At 36.0% G+C, this 21,463-nt stretch overlaps 1 protein-coding gene across 2 annotated transcripts; it reads right to left on the reverse strand.

Moving 5' to 3' along the window:
- Positions 1-1,313: 1,313 nt before the first annotated feature.
- On the reverse strand, positions 1,314-19,852 carry LOC115955788 (B-box zinc finger protein 22). Of its 2 annotated transcripts, XM_031074125.1 has the most exons (4): positions 19,580-19,852; positions 4,424-4,478; positions 4,050-4,309; positions 1,314-1,873 (listed from the first exon to the last, which is right to left on the reverse strand). In XM_031074125.1, the coding sequence occupies exons 1-4, from the start codon at positions 19,757-19,759 to the stop codon at positions 1,595-1,597; spliced, it is 774 nt and encodes a 257-aa protein (XP_030929985.1). In that variant the 5' UTR covers positions 19,760-19,852; the 3' UTR covers positions 1,314-1,594. The 2 variants fall into 2 exon arrangements, with proteins under 2 accessions (XP_030929985.1, XP_030929984.1); XM_031074124.1 differs by having other exon boundaries at positions 4,050-4,478; positions 19,580-19,851.
- Between the last annotated feature and the right edge of the window lie 1,611 nt (positions 19,853-21,463).

Below are 21,463 nucleotides of genomic sequence, written 5' to 3' on the forward strand. Positions count from 1 at the left end.
TATTTTTATTTTCTAAATATAAGATGTTAAAACTTACAAAATTCTTTAAAATAAATTTGTTATATATTTTTTAACTAAATATTATTATTTCTAAACTTCTTACATATTTTATTTTATTTTTTATAATTTAAAATTAATAATTATTAATGAGGTCATTGGTTCAACCATCAGTTTGACCCCAATCAGACTATAAAACCAAAAACCACTTCCTTATTTTGAACAGTTCAATTTAACTACGGCTATAGTTATAAGCCAATTACTATTTTCTTTTTAATAAAAAAAAAATTAAAAATCTGATACGAACCGTGAGAACTATCCATGGTTTTCAAACTCAGGCAATAAGACTACAATTCGCACGATTTATTGACATTTTTTCATAGGCCGGTTTTTGGGTTAAAATAACCTCCTTGGCAGTTAGACCATCCAGTCCAATCTAGGTTTCACAACAATGTTTCATATAAACCAATCACTTTTCTTCACAAATCATAATCAACCATTTTGGGGTCGACAAAAAATTGTGACCACAGACGTTCTCATTAATAATTTGCCAACTACGGAGCACATACGAGAGCCCCATGGGTCTTGCCTATCACAGGAATCAACTTTTTTAATTCCTATATATATATATAATAAAAATAAAAAACTAGGAATAACTACGCATAATATAATTATGTATACAGCAAAAAAATAAAGAAATAGAAAATCCAAAGGGAATGGAAAGCAGCGACTTTAAATTAACCCCAAAATATTACTTGAAGTAACAATCAAAGTAACACAAAAACTTGGCTGGACAGGTGTTTTCCAAAATCCCGACATATTGTTGGCAGCAGAAGATCTAAGCCAAATTTCGCTCGTGTCAAGTGTCAAATGTCAATTCCATCCCTCACTGAAGAGTGAGGACTCAACGAGTATTTGCCTTTTTTAGATGTATAATATGACCAACACAAACAAATGAATAACTTACCATCATATTGGGATGAGGAGGATCTAAATCATCTAGCAACTTAGCTACGCTTCTTGTAAGCCCTGTGCCAAGCTAGTTCAGAAGAAAGTCATCTTTTATACCAAGAGATGTAAAAATTAATTCCAGGTCAATTGTTGCTCACAATGTATATGATGTGGTGCACTGCCTACTGCATTATTAGCAATAGCAAACTAAACATCTAGAAAAGCAGAGCATGGTTCGAAGGTGTAAGGAAACATTAGACCCAGACAAAAGAAGAGAGGCGGGGGGGGGGGGGGTTGGTGGTGTGTGGTTCTATTTGTTGGCTGAGCTAATTTGCCTTAGTATACAATTACTTTCATCCATACTCTTACACCAAACACATTTGTCTTTGTTATATATTTGGATGTTCACGATAACACAGCAATCCTCCTCAGATACGAAATATACCTCCTTAGAGAGATCTACTTACAGTGAAAAGTGACAGTTCAAATCACAAACATATGGTTTAAACCACTTATTATACTCTAATGGAGGGGGAAGATACCTGAAGGAGACAGAAGATACTTAAAAAGGCTATCAGAACACTGCCCAAACTAGGTGCTGTCAAAACCCTGAGACATCCAAATTATGGAACTTTGGGACAAGGGATTAAATTTGCCTCCATCGTTTTGAAATAGTACCATTGTGTTGACAATGCTGGGGGTTTTGCACATGCAAGTGACATATGTCAGGAACAAAAACTGCACCATCCAATGAGTTCTGATAATTTTTTGGCCAGTATAGGCCTGAGGCAGTAGGTGGAGAAGTAATCTGTGGTACTGTCCACGAGGCCTCTGGTACCTGGCCCAAGCACTCATCATCATCCAGTTCTTCCTCAGCACCTCTTAAAATCGGCGAATCTGTCTCTCCAAGCTTGCTACTATCAGCCTGTTGCAATTAATCATCAATTGGGGAAAAAAAAGGGGAAACATATGGATTGTACTTAGGGCAGATTTAGACTAAATGGAAATTACGTTAGGAATAGTAATCTTTATTACTGAGTGTTGTAATGAAATAACTATTCATATTCATAAGTTTAGTTGTTATGTATGGAAAGTTTGTGTTTTTGGGAAATATATTTATTTTAAAAGCTGTTATATGCTTCAAAGGCTTTGTGATTTGCTAGAAGCTTGGCAAGGTCCCTTTGGTTGGCATCGAAATATAGCTTAATGGAGGGCTGTGCCATATTGCTTAATGTGGTGTCTTTGATGGGAAATGGAATGCGAGATGCTTTGGAGGAGACTGGTCTATTCTTGAGATTAAATCTTCTTCTTCCTTTTTTTTTTTTTATTTTTTTTTTACACTACATTACTAGATAGGAATGTTGCTTTTTTCAATCTCTTCCTTGTTCTTCTTTCTTAGATATGATTGAGCATTGTAATTTGGGGGGTTGATTGTACTCCGCAAGTACACCCCGGTGTACATGGTTGTTTCTTTTTTGATCAATAAAATTTTTGTTACATATCAAAAAAAATAAAATAAAATAAAATAAATAAATAAATAAAAAAGCTACTATAGCTATTTAGAAAAGAATAGCTATTCCTCAATTTAAGAAATAGCTTTTGCTAAGGAAGTACCATTCCTTATAAGAAATATGCAAACAAATAAGTGATTAGTTATTACATATGAATAACCACTCCATTACAGCATCTATTATAACATACCAAACATGCCCTTACTGTATGCCTAGATGAAAGAACTAGGTCGAATAAAACCAAATCTATGACAAAGCTTAAAACCATATGGGCAACTCGCATCATCTGTATACAACCCGGATGATGCAGGAGGCAATGAGAAGACAAATTTCCTATATTTTATTTGATTTCATGTATTAAGGGCAATTTTGTAATTTCCTAATATTCTAGAATGGGTTGTGCTTATAGTCTATTGGGTCTTACTTTAGTTTTATTTTAAGCTTGGTTATTTAGTTTGGGTTTAGTAATAAAGTCCAAGGAGTCCAAGTCAAGTCTTATTAGAGTTTTAAGAAATCCTAGTTCAACTAGGATTAGGTATTAGTCCTCTATTTAAAGAGTTGTAGTACTTTCTATTGAGTTGATTATTAATGAATATTTTCAGAATTTAAGAGCTTTGCTTTCTTTTATGGTTTGTGTTATGCAACCTTCTCCGAAATGTGATGCCAAGGAACCCTAGGTGTGATGCTTAGGAAGTCTAGGTGTGATTCCTAGAATTTATCTATTTTCTTTCATTTTACTATTCACGGTTACGGTTCACAGCAATCCAAATCTTGATTTTCACCTTTGTTTTCATTCCTAAACCCTATTAATCCTTGTCCCCTTTGAAAACCCTATAATCCCTATTATTTTCTAGCCTATTCCCCACCAAAACCTAACCGTAATTCTTCAAAACCCAAGCTATAATAGATCTGCCCTGGTGTTCTAAATCAGGTTTTGTTGTTCCCCCTTGTCCTACATTAGTTTGGTATCAGAGCAGGGATTTTGCATCATGTCTACACAATCAGGGAGATTGTTTAGGGCACAAAGTGTAACAAGAGTCATAATTTAGGATGCAAAATGTAATACAAGGTATAGTTTATGGTAGTAAAGTGTAATTTTCCCTCAAAATTGGTATTATAGCCAATTAAGGGTCTTTTTGGAATTGCTAGAATTAGGTTAAATGATTGAATTCATCATTTTCTAATTGCTTAATCTTTTGGTTAATCAGTCATTCTAGGCAGTCTTTCTTATCTAAACTATGAAATACAAATTTTTTTTTTTTTTTTATGCTGTTAGAATTTTTTAATCCTTATTCTATACTATAACTAAATTATCCTCATTGTGCCTAACTTCATGGTCAGCGAATTCACCACAATAATGCAATCTACATTTGCGGCCAAATTAAACCAAAGAAACTTGTGATGATAATTGCTTGTTTTATGTATTAGGAGCAAGACCCACTTGCACGTCGAGCAATGTAAAACATAGAAATAGTTGATGGTCATCCTAGCAGAAAGAAATTTTCAGTCCCAAAGTAACACAGAACAAATACTCTAAAATGCTAAAATACAGCCTTCAATCTATCATGCATGGAATAGCTACAACCATACCTTAGATGATCCGTTATCCATGTAGCCATAACTCTGATTGAATTCAGGAAGTCCAAGATACTCATCTATAGGCCACTGCAGAATACTTCCAGCAACAGAGCCCCCAGAATATGGCACCTTCGGTGCTGCAAAGTCACCAACTCCACCAACAGGGATAGGTAATACTTTGTTGCATTGAACAGCCATTGGCAATGGTGCATCTCTTCTAGACACAGAGTGAGATTTTGTTTCCAGGTTTTCTTCGCCAGAATGCAACTTCACTGAGGAAGAGGAAGCAACAGGATCAGTAGGTTCAAGTCCAACTTTCACACCAGTAAGCAAAAATCTCTGATGAGCAGACACATAAATATTTGCTGTATGTATGGCAACATCACATTTTCTGCAGAGTAAAGCTCGATCCTCTAGACAAAAGAAATAGCCAACTGTCTCCTGTAATGTGTGACAAATATCAGCAGAAATTGATCCTAAAGAAGTATATTTTAAATTCACGAAGACACAAGAAAAGGAGAATATAAAGAAGTAATAGCATTCTCACTTATGCATTACATTTTACTTAAAAAAAAAAAGTAATAGCATTCTCAATTATCAAAAATAAAAATAAAAAATAAAAGAAAAAGATGAGAGCATAATTGAGGAAACATGCACATTAAATTGGAAATTGTCAAGTGCCTAGTTTTAACATTAATGGGAAGAAAAAAGTCAGTTTCCTAGGAAAAAAGATCACAATTTCCAGAACGCAGCTGCAAATAGATATTTCTGACAGGCAGACCTGATGAAAATTAAAATATGATAAGTCACCAAATGCTCACCTTATAAATCTCTCATCTGAAATAGCTTTCTAAAAATCAAAGATGTTTGCAACAGCATCTTCTAACAGTGCAATTGCAATCAAACATATGTTCCTGTTTGACTTCTAAAAAGGTGAATTAAGTGTTCGTTTGGGAACAACTTATTTAGCTAAAACTAAAATTTTTTTACTGAAAGTACTGTAGATAAAGGTAAAAGTTAGCTGAAATAGTATAGTGAGACCTATGAATAGTACCAAAAAGTACAGTAAGACCCATGAATAGTATCAAAAATAAGTTGAATAGTAAAATAAACTGGCAAATATAATCAATGCAAAACGCACTCTAAGATGTGCAAATGAAAACCTGACCACATAATTTTGAAAAACTGCATATGAAGAGAATTTCAAGTAAGAGCCGTTTGTTTAGGCGTATTAAGAGACAAAAATGGGCGTTTAGCAAATCATAAACATCTTGATATGTTTGGCTAGGCAAAATTTGTGGGATTGCGTTTTTGAATCTGCAGATTTACGCGTTTTAGGAAAGGCAATTTCCCGTTGTAATTTTGATATCGCACGATTTGCAAATCGTGATACCGCTAATTTTTTTGGCTGAAAATTGAAAATAGCCTCCGGCTCCATGCTTAATGACCCAAATACCAGCCTCTCCCTTCACCATATATATATATATATATATATCCTCAGTCCTCTGCCTCTAAATTCATCAGTTTCACAAGGATTGGTTCTCTTTTCTCTGTTTTTGCTCTGCTCCGTTTATTGTTGTTCTTCATCGCAATATCCAGGTAACTATTCTCCATTACCCATCTTTGAATTTATGATATAGATTTGGGCTTTTCGCATGTTGGTTTATACTATTTGAACTCAAAATATTAGAACTTAGAGATTTGTTATTGTTGCTGCTGCTGCTGGTAAGAGCTCTCTCTGTCTCACAAACAGCCATCCATGAGTATTTGACTTACCTCTAATTGGGTGGGATTATATGAAAATAAGGTAATTTGCAAAGTTTTTATGTGGGTCCGTGAGATACATCTATATACAAATTGGTTTCATGTCAAATTTTAATGTAACCATGATTAATCATTTTAGCTACTGTTGTAGGTTAATTACATATGTGTTTTTATATTATTATGCATTAATTTAATTACAATATGATTATATGACATCGTTCGAAGGTTTTGTACAAGGATTGGTGTTTAAAGTAGCTGGGTTTTGCAGAAAAATCATGGCACCATGAGTAATATTTCCAAGAACAGCTCTTTTTCTTCCACTGCATGATTACATTCAAATCTAGGAATTTTTGTTCAATTCTTTGATTGAATCTGTTTGATTCTTTTTGGTTGTAAAACTTACCTAGGAAAATTACTCCTATTATGCAATTTTTTCATGGGTTTGGTTGTAGAACTTACTATATTTGGTTGAACATTAATATTAACAAACTTATGTTTTTTTTTAGATGGGTAAGCCATCCCAAAATAGCTCAAATGTTAGAGCTCAATGGCCATCAAGAGTAACAACTATCTTTTGTGAAGCTTGTGTGGATGAGGTATTTAAGGGTAATCGGCCTAACACCCACTTTAGTAAAAAGAGTTAGACAAATATTGTAGCAGCTTTTGAAAAGAAAACTGGAAAGGAATATTCTAGGGTGAAGTATAAGCATAAATGGGATGGAATGAAGAAAGATTTGGTACTTTGGAATAAGTTGAAAGAAAGTGAAACTGGATTGGGATGGGATGCAGCCAAAGGAATAATAGCTGCAACTAATGAGTGGTGGGAGAGAAAGCTAATGGTATGTTTTGTATAACCCATTGTATGTATGTTGTATTAGTAGATAAAACATGCTAATTTGAGTTATTAACGAAAATATTCAAACTTGTAGGAGGTACCTAAAGCTACAAAATTTTGAGAGAAAGGTTTGGAGAATGTTGACTTATTAGATATTATGTTTAAGAACATTGCAGCCACAGGAGATTTAGCATGGGCCCCCACTTCAGGTGTGTTACTTAATGATCTTGAGATACCTAAGGAGGGGTTAGGTGATACTTCTGCTGACTCATCTTCTTCCAATGATAATGATGATGTTCACGAAGATGAGACTCATAACCTCACACAACCACCTAACCCAACACAAAACAAAGGAAAGAAGCAAGCTTTACCATCATCCACACAAAGTAAAGGGAAGAAAGGAGGAATAGCATTACAGTTGACACAACAGCTTAGTTGTATCTATGATGTTGTGGAGTTAAGGAACTCAGCTTGTTCAGTGGAGCCAAGTAGTACTATTTGTAATGTCATGGAACATGTGTGCACTTTAGATGGCATTGAGAAGGGCTCCAAACTTTACCTCATGGTAGCACGTATTTTTCAAAACGAGAAAAGAGAGAGATGTTCGTCGTGATAGAAGAACCATATTTACAACTTCAGTTTCTGCAAGATGAGGCAAGATTGTTAAGAGGGCACTACTTTGGCACTTAGGATGTTTTATGCTTTACCCTTTGAATAATGTTTTATAGAAGAGAATGATGATTTTAATGTTTTATTGTTTTATTGTTTTATCCTTTGAATAATGTGGCTGTTAGGGTGTTTTAACTTGTTGGGCTGTTAGGGTGTTTGAATTACAAAGATAGAAGCTTGGCTGTATCTTTGAACAGAAAGCCATTAAATCAAGAGTTGGGACCTCTTTTCATTGTTCTCACAATTTTCTGCCAATACATCAACTTTATTTTTTCACCAATGTTGAGTTTGTTAGGTTTCCTGACAAAAAATTAAATCAGTGCTATATTAGCATCATATTGCTTAGTGATTGAGTAATGCAGTGGCACCATATTGTATCAATGTTAGGATCTCTGTGCACTGATTGAGTAGTGCAGTGGCTGCTGTAATTAGCGAATTTGCTGCATTACTGCTGCAAGGAAGCATGTTATGTGTCATGATGAGTGTCTAGAATGCTTGTAGGAGTGTGAGTGTTGTAGCCGATTACAAGGTTCAATCCTAGGAATAACTGAATAATCACTTAGCTGTTATAAGTGATTACTTGCTAGGCTCAAAGTGAATACAGATGGTAATTGGCTAAAGTTGAATATGATGCCTTGCTAAAGTTTATTTTTTGAAGCTATGTATGGTGGCTGAGATTCTGAAGGTAGAGGAGAGAGAAGGAAATTTAAAATCTTGCAGATAATTTTAATCCTGACCTGTTTTCCTTTTGTGCTATATGTTGGTGATAAGAGAAAAGCAATGCTCACTGGAAAGAGATAAGACAAAAGGACTGCCATCTCCAGTCACACATATTTAATTGACTCCTTTTGTTTCTGAAGTAAGTTTTAGTTTCATGCATTTACTCTTCCAAGGAAAATAAGAGGGGCACTAATAATGAGCACGTTCAAGGCAAAGGAGCATGAAAAAAGATAAACGAATAGGATTAGTGGCTATGATGTCATTGTGAACAGCCAGCTTGGTTGATGGAAAGAGATGAGTACTAATCAACATGTAATTGTTTTTTGTGATAGGTAATAACAAACTTTATTGATAATAAAATTACAATGAATTTACGATAGTAAACTCACTGCACTGAAAAGAATACAAACCAATCAAAAAGAAAGACTAACAGAATTAAGGAATTCAAACAAAGAATGACAATGCGTAAACCCCCAAATACGGGACCACTCAAACAAAATCTTATGTAGCAAAGACTTCACACAGTCTACAGGTCTCTCAGTTTCCTAAAAAGTTCAGGCATTGCGCTCCTTCCAAATTAACCACATAAGACACGCTGGAACCATATTCCACACATTTGAAGTGTGACTCCCCAACCAATTCCACCATGCCGAGAGAAGAAAAACAACATTCTTCGGCATCACCCACTAAACCCCAAACAAACGAAGGACTTCACTCCACAAGGTACGAGCATACTTACAATGGATCAATAAGTGATCCACAGTTTCCTCTTCACATCGACAAAGGCAACACCAATTAACAAGAGGTAAATTCTTCTTAATGAAGTTGTCTATAGTAAGAATTCCACCCCTAACAGCTGTCCATAAAAAGAAAGCCACCCTTTTAGGTACCTTAACACATCAAATGCTCTTCCAAGGAAAAGACACCAATGGGGCTACTAGCAATGAAAAATAGAAAGAGCACACATCAAAAACACCACTACGATTCAATTGCCATATCATGGTATCATCACCCCCTCTAGGTAACTTTTATTTTTTTTGATAAGTAATAAGAATATATTAAAAAGAAGAGGGGTGTCACCTGAGTATACAAGAAGTATATATCAAGGACAAATACAAATCAAGTGCATAAAGTACAAAAGTCCATGAAACCATGGACTGAAGAAAAAGAACAAAAGCCAAACACTGTAACCCAATCCAAAAGAGTCTTAAGGAAGAAGAGTTTAAGATCTGCAACTAATCTCTCTAAATCCTCAAAATGCCGATTATTCCTGTCCCTCCAAATGCACCAAATCAAACAATGGGGCACAGCCATCCAAATAGCCGAATTCCGATGCCTCCCCAACTTTCCTTGCCAACAAGCCAACAGATCCAAAGGAGAATGATGCAGGAGACGCAAGAAGATTATTGTTTAGTATTATTTATGTTTGCAAGTCAATTGTATTTTTATGTTTTAAGTCCTATTAGTTTATTGAGCTATTAGTATTTTAATTTAGAAGCAAGGTTATTTTTGTAATAAAGCAATTAGGATTTCCTAGCCAATTAGAACTAGAATTTAACAATCCTTTATAAGTAACCTATTGTATTCCTTGAGAGATAGTTGATATTTTGATGAATGAAAAAATGCCCGTTTAGTCTTTTTTTAGTCTGGTGCTAACTCCAGGTCTACCCTAGATGCTGACTCCTAGTGGTTTTCCCTGCTTGGTACTGACTCCTAGGTTATATCTCTTTATTTTATTGTTGTTTCAGTTTTGTTCTAGTTGTCTTGCGTCAATTTTGGTATCAGAGCAAACACCGATCTGTTTGAAGCATCATCGCAAGTCAATCCAAAACCAAAAAAAAAAAAAAACACGCGAGACCCATCAGCCACCAGCCGCCAAAACCCACAAATCAACACTCACCACCGCAAGAACCATCAACCACCAGCCGCCGAAACCCATTATCACCCTCAACCACCGCCGCTTAGGATGTCGACCACCGCCAATGCAAGACCCGCGACTAGCAGCTACCACTCCATGTTTTGTGCCGCCGCAGTCTCCCCTGTCTTCGCACCACCGAAATCATCACCAATAGCACTGTCGATAGTGAACGCCGATGAGCCACGCCACGTCTTAGCTGATGAGTCCAGCACCGCTTCGTGACCATTACTGTTTCTTTCTCTTTTAGTTGTTTCCTCTGTTTCTAGTGTCATTAGTTTCGTGGTGTTTAATGTTAGAAGTGCTATTGTGTACTGGCAGATTTTAGTTTTATACTTTATTGTACTTCACATTATAAAAAATAAAAAAATCAAAAAAATCAAAAGGAAGGAAAAGAAAGAAAGTACTCTAGCTGTGACAGCCCATTGCATGCATTGGGCCTTTAAATTGTTCATCCACAGGTCCACTTGTCCAAGTAAGATCCATTCACTTGAAGCCAACAACTATTTGGGAGAACAGTCTTAGAAGCCCATTCCAACGATTTGTCCAGAGAAAATCACAGCAACTATTTGTTGAAGCACCATTTTAGAGAATCATGGAAATATTAGAAGCACCTTATTTTGATGGTTGTGAAACATATCCACGAGATTTTATCAACTGGATGAATGGGATGGAGCAATTCTTTGAGCAAGCAAATTTTGTAGATAACAAAAAGGTTCGGTATGCCAGGTTGAAGTTAAGAGGTAAAGCACAAAGGTTTTTGGAGAATCTTGAATATTTCTGCTATATGAGGTATGAACCTGCCATCAATGTGTGGGAAGATATGAAGGAAAAGCTTTGTAATGAATATTTGTCACCATTCTATCGAGCTAAGTATCTACCCCAATCTCAATGTGGTACTTTTCAAGTTGAAGCAAATACGATGAATCCTCATCCTCATCCCATTTCATGTCCTCGACGCACTTTTGAACAATCTATCAAAGAATTATCTACCAAGGAATTAAAGGAATTATCTGTAAAGCTCATGAAAGATGTTCAAGACAGGATTGCTCAGATGAAGCAAATGAAAACTCAATCCGATTCAATTGAGAAACCAAGGATACTTAATCACAATGAACTTATTGCTGCCCTAATAGAAGACAACAATGATGCTAATATCTTGGTCTTGGAGGATCCTCCAACAACACCAAAGCCTAATGTTGACACAGATGTACATGCCTCGACAAGTGTTACTTTAACATGCGTACAAGGAAATGAATCTATTGAAAAGCAGCAAGGTGAAGAGATGGTGTCTACAAAGAGTATCATGTTAGAGGGTGCACATGATGTGATATCTAATGAATCTGCTTTTGATCAACCTTCCATGGTGCATGAAGACAAACAATTTGCTAAAGTGGAGAAAGTGAATAACATAGTGTTTCCAATGGTTCAAGATAAGATTATGTTGATTCCACACATTAATTTTGTTATTCCAGAAAAGTTTGACATGATGGAATTCAAGATTTTTCTTTACTCTATGCTCCATAGGGTGATTCCAAACTTGAAGCAAGTGTTACTTGTCCGCATCCTAATCCTTCAACGCTTTAGAACTCGAGGTCGAGTTTTCTCCAACTAGAGGAGAATGATGCAAGAGATGCAAAAATATTATTGTTTAGTATTATTTATGTTTGCAAGTCAATTGTATTTTTATGTTTTAGGTCCTATTAGTTTATTGAGCTATTAGTATTTTAATTTAGAAGTAAGGTTATTTTTGTAATAAAGTAATTAGGATTTCCTAACCAATTAGACCTAGGGTTTAGCAATCCTTTATAAGTAACCTATTGTACTTCTTAAGAAATAGTTGATATATTGATGAATGAAAAAATGGTCGTTTAGTCTTTCTTTGGTCTGGTGCTAACTCCAGGTCTACCCTAGGTGCTGACTCCTAATGGTTTTTCCCGTTTGGTGCTGACTCCAAGTAAGGCCTAGGTGCCGACCCCTAGGTCATATCCCTTTATTTTATTGTTGTTTCAGTTTTGTTCTGATTGTCCTGCAACAAGAGGCCTCCTTATTTCGACTTAACAAAAAAAAGTCTTGGGTAAAGCACACACAAAGAAGAGTCCCCACACCAAATATCCTGCCAAAATCTAACAATAAAACCGGCCCAACCTCAAATTGGATGTGATGAACAAAAGATGGCCAACCATGACTAATAGACTTCCACAAGCTTACACCATGAGGGCCAATAACGGGAAGAGAGCACCAACCTCCCCTTCACAACCATATTTTGCCCCTATCACTCTCCTCCACAAGGCCTGTCGCTCAACCATATTTTGCCCCTATCACTCCCCTATCAACCATATTTTGCCCCTCTAGTTAACTTGGATGAGATATGTGCAAAAAAATCATAAAAGATCCCTATCTCCCAATCTTGAAAAGCATGACGGAAGCGTAAGTTCCAGCTTCTACCACCCCCATCGATGCAAACTCAACCATATCAAAAATCATAGCTGCCTTATCCACAACAATAGCAAACATTGCTAGATATAAATCTTTCAAGGCAATAGGGCTACTCCAAGGGTCATACCAGAATCTGATACGAAAACCCTCACCTGCCGCATACAACACATGACCAAAGAAACTCTCAGCCCCTTTCCTAATGTTCTTCCACATACCACATTCATGCGTCCCTCTAACAACTCTAATACACCATCCCCCACTGGCCTCCCCATATTTGGAAGCTATAATCTGCCTCCATAAACATGTGACCTCATTCCCAAATCGCCATAGCCACTTCCCAAGCAAAACTTGGTTAAATAGCCCTATCTCCCAAATCCCCAAGCCACCTGCCACCACTGGCCACACAATTTTCTCCCAAGCAACAAGTGAGAATTTAAAAACATCATCAGATCTCTCTCAAATGAAATTCCTCTGAATCCTCTCTAATTTGTCCGCCACATGTTGAGGAATAGTGAACAAAGATAAATAATAAGTAGGGAGACTTGATAAGGTACTCTTCAATAAAGTAAGTCTACCCCCTTTTGAAAAATATAACTGCTTCCAACCTGTGAGCTTTTTTTCCATCCATTCAATGATAGGGTTCCATATTGAGGAATCCTTATAATGTGCCCCCAAAGGCATACCCAAATAAGACATGGGTAAACAGCCTACCTTACAACATAAAATAAGAGCTAAGGCATCCAAATTCCCAACCTCACCAACCGGCACAATCTCACTCTTACCAACATTCACTTTCAATCCTATGATAGTTTCAAAGAAAATTAGAACCATACGAATATGTAATAATTGTTCCTCAGATGTATCACAAAAGAGAATAGTAGCATCAGCAAACAAAAGGTGAGAGATATGCAACCCTCCACTTGTATTGAGACTTGCTTGGAATCCATTGAGAAAACCTCCATCTTTTGTCCTTTTCAACAACCTACTCAACACCTCCATTACCAATAAGAATTGGAGTAGAGATAAAGGATCCCCTTGGAGAAGACCACGAGAGCTACCAAAAAAGCCAGCTGGAAACCCATTAATAAGCACTGAAAAACGGGCAGTAGAAATACACATCTTCATCCATCTCCCCCACTTCTCCCCAAAACCCATCCTCTCCATAAGGTAAAATAAGGCACTTCAGCTCACATGATCATAAGCCTTCTAAATATCCAATTTAGTAATCACACCTGAAATACCACTCTTCAATCTACTGTCCAAGCATTCATTTGTGATAAGAACAGAGTCAAGAATCTGTCTTCACCCAACAAAAGAATTCCGGGAGTTGGAAATAAGTTTATACAAAACACAACGGAGTCTATGTGCCAAGACCTTTGAAAGTAGCTTGTACAAACTACCCACAAGGCTGATAGGGCGAAAATCTCTAATGATGACTGCACTAAAGCTTCTTGGGTATCAAACACAAAAAGGTGGCATTGAGAGATTTTTCAAAGATAAATTCTTTGTGGAAGTCTGAAAAAAAAAACCAAGATCCTTCTCAAGAACACACCAGCATTTTAGAAAGAAAGCCATAGTAAAGCCATCTGGACCAGGAGCCTTATCACCCTTAGCCTCTCGTAGGGCTACAATGATCTCTTCCTTCTCAAATTCCCTTTCTAAAGTAAGTCTATCAGTTTCATCCAAATTTGCAAACTCTAAACCATCAATAGTGGGCATCCAAGATTCGGTCTCCTGGTACAAAGACTTATAAAAACCCACCACTTGATCCTGAATTGCAGACAGATCCTCATACAAAATGCCCTCAACCTCCACAGCTCTCATAGTATTTGTACGTCTATGAGAATTAGCAAACCTATGAAAAAAACCCAGTATTATTACCCCCTTCTTTTAAGTACAAAGCCTTCGATTTCTGCCTTCAAGAAATCTCCTCCAAAGAAGCTAAATACTCAATATCAGCCTTTATCTCAGCTCTTCTTGCACTATCTGCTGGTGACAAAGATTGCATCCTTTCTCTCAAATCTAAGTCCAAAAGCTTAGACAGCAAGCATTTTTTCCTAAAAGGCACATCCCCAAAAACATGTTTATTCCAATGCTTCAAATCTCCCTTAAGAGCCTTCAATTTGCAAGCTAGAACATAACTAGGAGACCCCACAAAGTGGTATCCGTTCCACCAACCTTGCACAAGATCCACAAATCCCTCCACCTTAAGCCACATATTCTTCAACCTGATATGGCAATCTCATATTTTATATGATACAAAACAGAATTATAAGGACAACATCCAGAGGAGATGCATGATTACTGATATAAATGGCTCTCTTATTAGAAAATTCAGCACCCTCTATCATATTTACTGGGCTTTTGTTGTGCAATAGATACTTATTGTGATTTATCTAGTTAACATCTTTTAAATGTTTAATCATTTTCTTTATTGTGATTAATCTAATTTATTAATATCATATTTTAGGTGTTATTCCTATGGATTACAATGATTATACTGATAATAATGATAATGATCACTCTTATGATGTGGAAAATGATGAGCATGATGATGAGGAATTACATGATCTTCTTGTTGCTGGATGTCATGTTGCAGTGACATATTATATGAAATATATTGATAAACAACCTTGTAAAGATTCTGAACAAACTGGCTACATGTGGTTGATGGATTGTTTGACGGGTAATGAAACAAAATGTCATGAAATGTTTAGAATGAAGCCACATGTTTTCCTTCAATTGTGTAATGTTTTACAAATACATATGGACTTCAACACGCAAGGCATATTAGGCTTGAAGAGTCAGTAGGTATATGTTTGATGATACTTGGACAAGGAGCATGTAACAGGTTGGTTTAAGAAAGATTCCAACATTCTGGTGAGACTATACATAGATATTTTCATAGAGTTCTGAAACGCCTTAACATAATGTCAATAGATATTCTCAAGCTTTCTGACCCTACATTTAGTGCAGTTCCAAGACATATACAAAAGAATCCATTATGCATGCCACACTTTCAGGTATTCATTTCATACATTCTAATTTGCTTCTAATATTTATTAGGATTATTTCCTAAGTACCTAAAATTTATATTCTATTTTAAGACTGTATTGGTGCCATTAACGGTACACATATCCAAGTTGTTTTTGGAGACGACAAGAAAGCTCTTTATTATAATAGAAAGGGTGTGCCATCTTTTAATGTGATGGCAGCTTGCAATTTTGATTTACTTTTCACATTTGTTATGGCTGGATGGGAAGGTGCAGCACATGATACACGTATTTTCTTAGATGCTATTCGTCGACAATCTGTCAACTTTCCAAAATCACCACCAAGTATATAATATTTTTATATATTAAATATGTATGAAGGATATTATTTATGTACATCTTACATTTTTTTTTCTTTTACTAGGAAAATATTATTTAGTTGATGTTGAATACCTCTTAAGGAAAGGATATTTGTCACCTTATAAGGGACATAGGTACCATCGTTCTAATTTTCAACGAGTTGGTCGAGGGAATCACATAGAAGAGAGGTTTAACCATGTTCACTCATCACTTCAAAGTGCAATTGAGCGAACTTTTGGAGTGTGGAATAATAGATGGAAAATTTTGAAGCAAATGCCATCTTATGACATTAAAGACCAAAGAAACATTATAGTTGCTACTTGTGTTTTGCATAATTTTATTAGAAAACATGATAGGGAGAATGAGGGATTCAATTGGGATGAGCATGACTTGGACAGACCAAGAAGCAATAGTAGTAGAGAAGATAGTAGTAGACAGGCAAACATTGAGAATATACAAGATGAAGAGATGAAATTTGTTCATGACAAAATAGCTCGGTCCATTTGTGGGTTGTAAACAATATTTTTATTATTTCTATTTTGGTTTTTAATGTTTTGTATAAGAACTTTTTTTAAAAAAAAATTATGGATTGTCTAGTATTGATATTGTTGGCCATGAACATTTTAATATAATTATTTTCCTAACCTTAACAAATTATGCAATTCTTTCTCTTGATGAGTTTTTTTTTTTTAATATTTTAAATTTGATAAGCTTCTCTCCATGAATTTCAACGACAACATCATTATTGTTGTTATTATTAATGTAATTGTTAAGCTTAATTACATATTTTCAATAATAAAAAAACACTGATTATAGGAAAAATGACAGTATAACATTAACAAAATAATTAAGTCCTTTTTTGGAATTTACACCCAAAACAGTTATTTTTAAAACAGCTTATCCAAACACTTACTGTGGCTTTAAAAATAGAAAACGCATATTTTCACATTTTTACCAAATGCTTATTTGTGGTTTTTAAAATGGTGTTTTTAAAATGCACATTTTGAAAAAGCTTATCCAAACAGGGCCTAAATTTTTGATAAATAGAAAACTTCTACTAAATTGATGCGATAAAAAGACAAATAAAAAATCGGATAGTTTTTTAAAAAAGATACCAAACAGAATGAGGTTATCTGAAAAACTAATAACATTCACAGAAATATAAAATGCATGTTATAACTCTGATTTTGCATATCAAATAACTTAAATGCATTTTTGCAAGTTGCTCATTCCTCTTACAAGTGTCTGGAAGTTTTGGAGGGAGGAGAGAGAAGAGGGCATAAAGGGGAAGTAAAGGAGAGGGGAGGAGAATGGTTATCCCTTCCCCTTTATCGGATGTTTTAAAATTAAGTAGAGGGAGGGGTGTAGATATCCCTCCCCTTTGCATTTTTTTTTTTTTTTTTTTTTTAATGAGTAATAAAAACTAAGAGAGCATCAACATCGAGAGAAGGAACAACCATCAATGAAATCAAACAAAGTAGAAGAGGAATGGTTTGGTAACACAGCCAGCCAATCATACAAAGCACATAATTGGAACAGCTTCAACTTCGTCATAGGCCTTTCTAATCCTTCAAACACATCACGATTATGCTCCTTCCAAACCATCCGCATAAGACACAAAGGTACTACACATCAAACATCACCAATACCCTGTCCTACAAATCTCCCCCTCCAACATGCCACTGCCACATTGCCAACACATCAAGGAATCTTTGAGGCATAACCCACTATACTCCCAAATAAACAGAACAATGGACCACAGCTCACTAGCATATTAACAATGGATGAACAGATGTTCAATCGACTCCCCAACCTTCTCACACACGTAACACCACTCACATCACATATATATTACAACAGTGTAGATTATCAATAGTGAAAATCTTACCAAGTGCAGCAGTCCATGTCAAAAATAAAATAAAATAAAAACCCTACCTTAAGCAGAACTTTGACCTCCAAAAACTCTTCTAGGGAAAAGACTGTACGTCCTCAGCAGAAAGGATACTGTAAAAGGACATAAGCACAAATAATCCACTCTTCGTAAGCTGCCAACAAATCTGATCTTCAACATCCCTCTTAATCTTGGCTGAGTAGAGAAGATCCATGAATGTGGTAATTGCTTCCAACCCCCAATTATGTAATAGCCACGTGAAGGTCACATTCTAAAGCATGGAACAATCTCTCTAACTCAAAATATCCACCATAGTAGCCCCTTATCCTGAGCAATACATATAGGACAGGGAAGACATCCTTTACAACACCATCCCCACCCCACCAATCAAACCAAAAGCAAACATTGGTTCCTTTTCCAACAAAAAATGTCACTGAACCTAGCAAGATGATTCATCGAATGAATATGTTTCCATAAGCAAACTCCATAGCCTCCTTTGACCCCCTTCAAACATCACCCACCCCAATCACTACTAGTGGAAATCAAGGCAAGATACCAAATCTAGCAAATTCCATTATTATCATATCTGACTCTAGTCAACAATCTGTAATATTGGGATCTTCTAAGGAAACAATAGTACAATATTCCAAGAAATCACTCCCTTGATATAAAATCTGGTCTTTGTCAACCACCATTACTATTGGAGCCCTACAAGGAAGCAATCTCATGATCTCCTCAAATAATCACTTTCTTTTATGATTAATTGTATATTTTTACAATTCTAACTATGTAGAGATATAAGACTTCCTGTATTATAAAAGGAAATATAGAATAATTTTCCACCATTATTTGATTTCTTTCATGGAATAATAGCAGGTCCAAAGTTCAATCCCTGAATCCACTCTCCTCACATTTAAAATATTAAAATTCCACATGTTGGGCCCCATTTATTAAGGAAGATTCTAGGCCGCCATGTGAGGAGGAGTGTTAGAATTACAATCAAATGATTAAATTCACAATTTCCTAATAACTTAAACTTTTGAAAATATCGGTAATCTAACATGGTATTAGAGCACACTTGATTACAAGATTCTATTTAGCCGGGTCCTCTTCGCCTTGAGGCCTATTCCGATGCAAATTACGCTAGTTGTCCTATTGATCATCACTCTGCTGGAGGCCATTGCATTTATTTGGGGTTCTTGTATATCTCATGGAGTGCCAAGAAACAGGACACAGTTTCACAATCTAGCACCAAAGCAGAGTATCGTCAACTGGCTCATACTGCTGCTGCCTACTAAGCTATCTTGGTTCTACCAACTCTTTTGAGATCTCCATCCTTTTTTTCCCTCAGCCTCCATTAAGGTGTGATAATATTAGCTCCATTTCCCTATGCTCTTATCCTATTTTCATGCTTATATGAAGCATCTCGAGGTTGATTATCACTACAAAATCTTGTCTTGCTCTAACTTAGGGAGTTGTGGTCCTTTATTTTCTGTTTATTCAGGGTGCAATGGGTGATGCCAAGAAGAGTGCGTGAGGTGCTGGAGAATTGGGGAGGGGATTTTGCAATCACCGGGCAATTGACCTATACTATAGCCCTGACTTAAGAATGGCATCCACTATCCTTTTTGGCGAAACTCCTTGAGTTAAATTTTTTGTACTTCAATTCCACAAGTACAACTACCAATGTGACCTTAAATTATATGCTCAAAACTTTCTTTTTTATAGCTAATTAGACCCTGCGACCACTGTAGAGTTTCAATCACAAAACAGCACTCCTAATAAAGCCTAAAAACCATCATCTGAGGTGAGTTTATTATATATCCAGATTTTTATTTGAGTCGAATTCTCAATTTGCCAGAAACCCCATAAAATAAATAAAAAAAACCCAGTGTTCGTACATATTAAGTAACTTGCATATATCTCTAAGCAACAAAGGACAGACGGAGAAAGTACCTGGCAGATGTCACAGTTAGGGGGCATGTGAGAAGTAGAAAGTGGAACCCTCTGGTGCTTGCTGGCGAGTTTGTTGGCCGCATGAACTTTCTTGTCACACGCCCAACACAGAGCCGCCTCGTCCGCGCAGCATAGCACTGTCGCCTCTGCCGCTTCGCACACGTTGCACTGTATCTTCATCTCTCTCTCTCTCTCTCTCTCTCCCCGAGTTTATGTTTTGTGTTGTCTTGTCTTTTTTATGAAGTAAAGAACCTTTTTTTTCTTTTTTTTTGATAAGATGAAGTGAAGAACCTGGGGGCTACTGCATTCTGGTTTTTTTTTTTTTTTTTAAAAAGATGAAACATTAGTAGTCTTTATTTAATTAATGGCCTGTTTGGAAGTTTAAAAAATGAGGGAGAGTAGAGTAAAGAAAGGAAGAATAATTCAATTACCTTATTTGGAAGTTTTTTAAGGAAAGAGGGGGAGGAGTTTGGAGGGGTTTCAATCACCTCTAACCCTTCATTTTTAATTCCCCCAAATTGGAGAGATTTGGAGGGAGAGTAAAGTAAATAAATTATTGACTAAATAAATTTCCTAATTTATCATTTTTAAATTAATAATAGATTAATGTTGCAAGTCTATTTTCAAATATGGGTAAATTTGTCTATTTTAATCATTTACTCTCCTTTCCATACTAATTTTTAAAACATCCAAATAAGGGGAAGGGCTAATTACTCCCTTCCCCCTTACTAATTTTAAAACAAGGTGGAAGGGAACCATTCGCCTCTACTCTCCTCCCCACTACTCTCCTCCCCTCTACTTTCTTCCCTCTCTAAACTTCCAAACAGGCCATAAATAATATCACACTGTACAATGGGAAAGAAAAAGGAGGGGTATAATTAAAATTCGACCAAAATGGGTAATTAACCCTAATTTCCTAACTATTTAGTTAATAGGCCCGGTTCTCAAACTATATTATTTACTAGCATCTCGAGTCTATAAGACTCGATTTTGGCCTATAAATTGAGTCTCAAAAACTCGATTTTCATAGTCTGATCACGTCTGATGTGGCATATTTTTCCACGTGGTGACCACATGGAAATCGAGTCTTTAAGACTCGATTTATAACCCTTATAACTTTACACCGTAAAGAACCCAGAACATCAGAGAAGAACCTAGAGGGGAAAAAAAAAAAACCCCAGAAAGAGAGAGAAGATCGAGATTGGAGTGGGTGAGCCACCACCGTGCACGACCCAACGCGAGACCCAGGTCGCGCGTGACCCAGGCCGAGCACGACCTAGGCCGAGCTCTCTCTCTCCTATCTGATCTGAGTCTCTAGATTCTTTCTCCCTCTGATCTGATTGTACTAGGATTGGGGATTGGGATTGGGATTGTTATGTTTCTGGATTTCTTAAATTTTTTTTGGGTATTTCGGCTTGTACGAGAGACTTGAGACTTAAAAATTTTTTAAATTTTTTTGGTTTATAAATCGAGCCTTAAAAACTCGATTTCCAGGTCGGAAAAAAATGCCACATCAAACCATGGAAATCGAGTATTTGAGACTCAATTTATAGGCCAAAATCGAGTCTTATAGACTCGAAATGCTAGTAAATAATGTAGTTTGAGAACAGGGCCTATTAACTAAATAGTTGGAAAATCAGGGTTAATTACCCATTTTGGCCTTAAAATTCTGCTTAAACACAAATATTTTTTTTCCAAATAAATCTCCTCACACTCTTAGATATTTTTTTTTATGATTAGAAAATCAGCAATCCAAATTATAATGAATTAATCTTGTTTTTCTTGTTAAAGAGTGCTAAGGTATAACTAAAATTTGAGTTTTTTTTTTTTTTTTTTATTAGAAGGTTGCGCATTTTATTAATTATTATCAATAGAGATTACATC

Source organism: Quercus lobata, chromosome 8 (assembly GCF_001633185.2).
Source record: "Quercus lobata isolate SW786 chromosome 8, ValleyOak3.0 Primary Assembly, whole genome shotgun sequence".
NCBI lineage: Eukaryota > Viridiplantae > Streptophyta > Magnoliopsida > Fagales > Fagaceae > Quercus > Quercus lobata.

Excerpts from the sequence above, each read along its gene's own strand:
- LOC115955788 (XM_031074124.1), bottom strand. The coding sequence starts at position 19,759 with ATGAAGATACAGTGCAACGTGTGCGAAGCGGCAGAGGCGACAGTGCTA. Across the intron at positions 4,479-19,579 it reads CTAACTGTGACATCTGCCAG|GAGACAGTTGGCTATTTCTT; the intron begins GTACTTTCTCCG and ends CACACATTACAG. Across the intron at positions 1,874-4,049 it reads TGGATAACGGATCATCTAAG|GCTGATAGTAGCAAGCTTGG; the intron begins GTATGGTTGTAG and ends TAATTGCAACAG.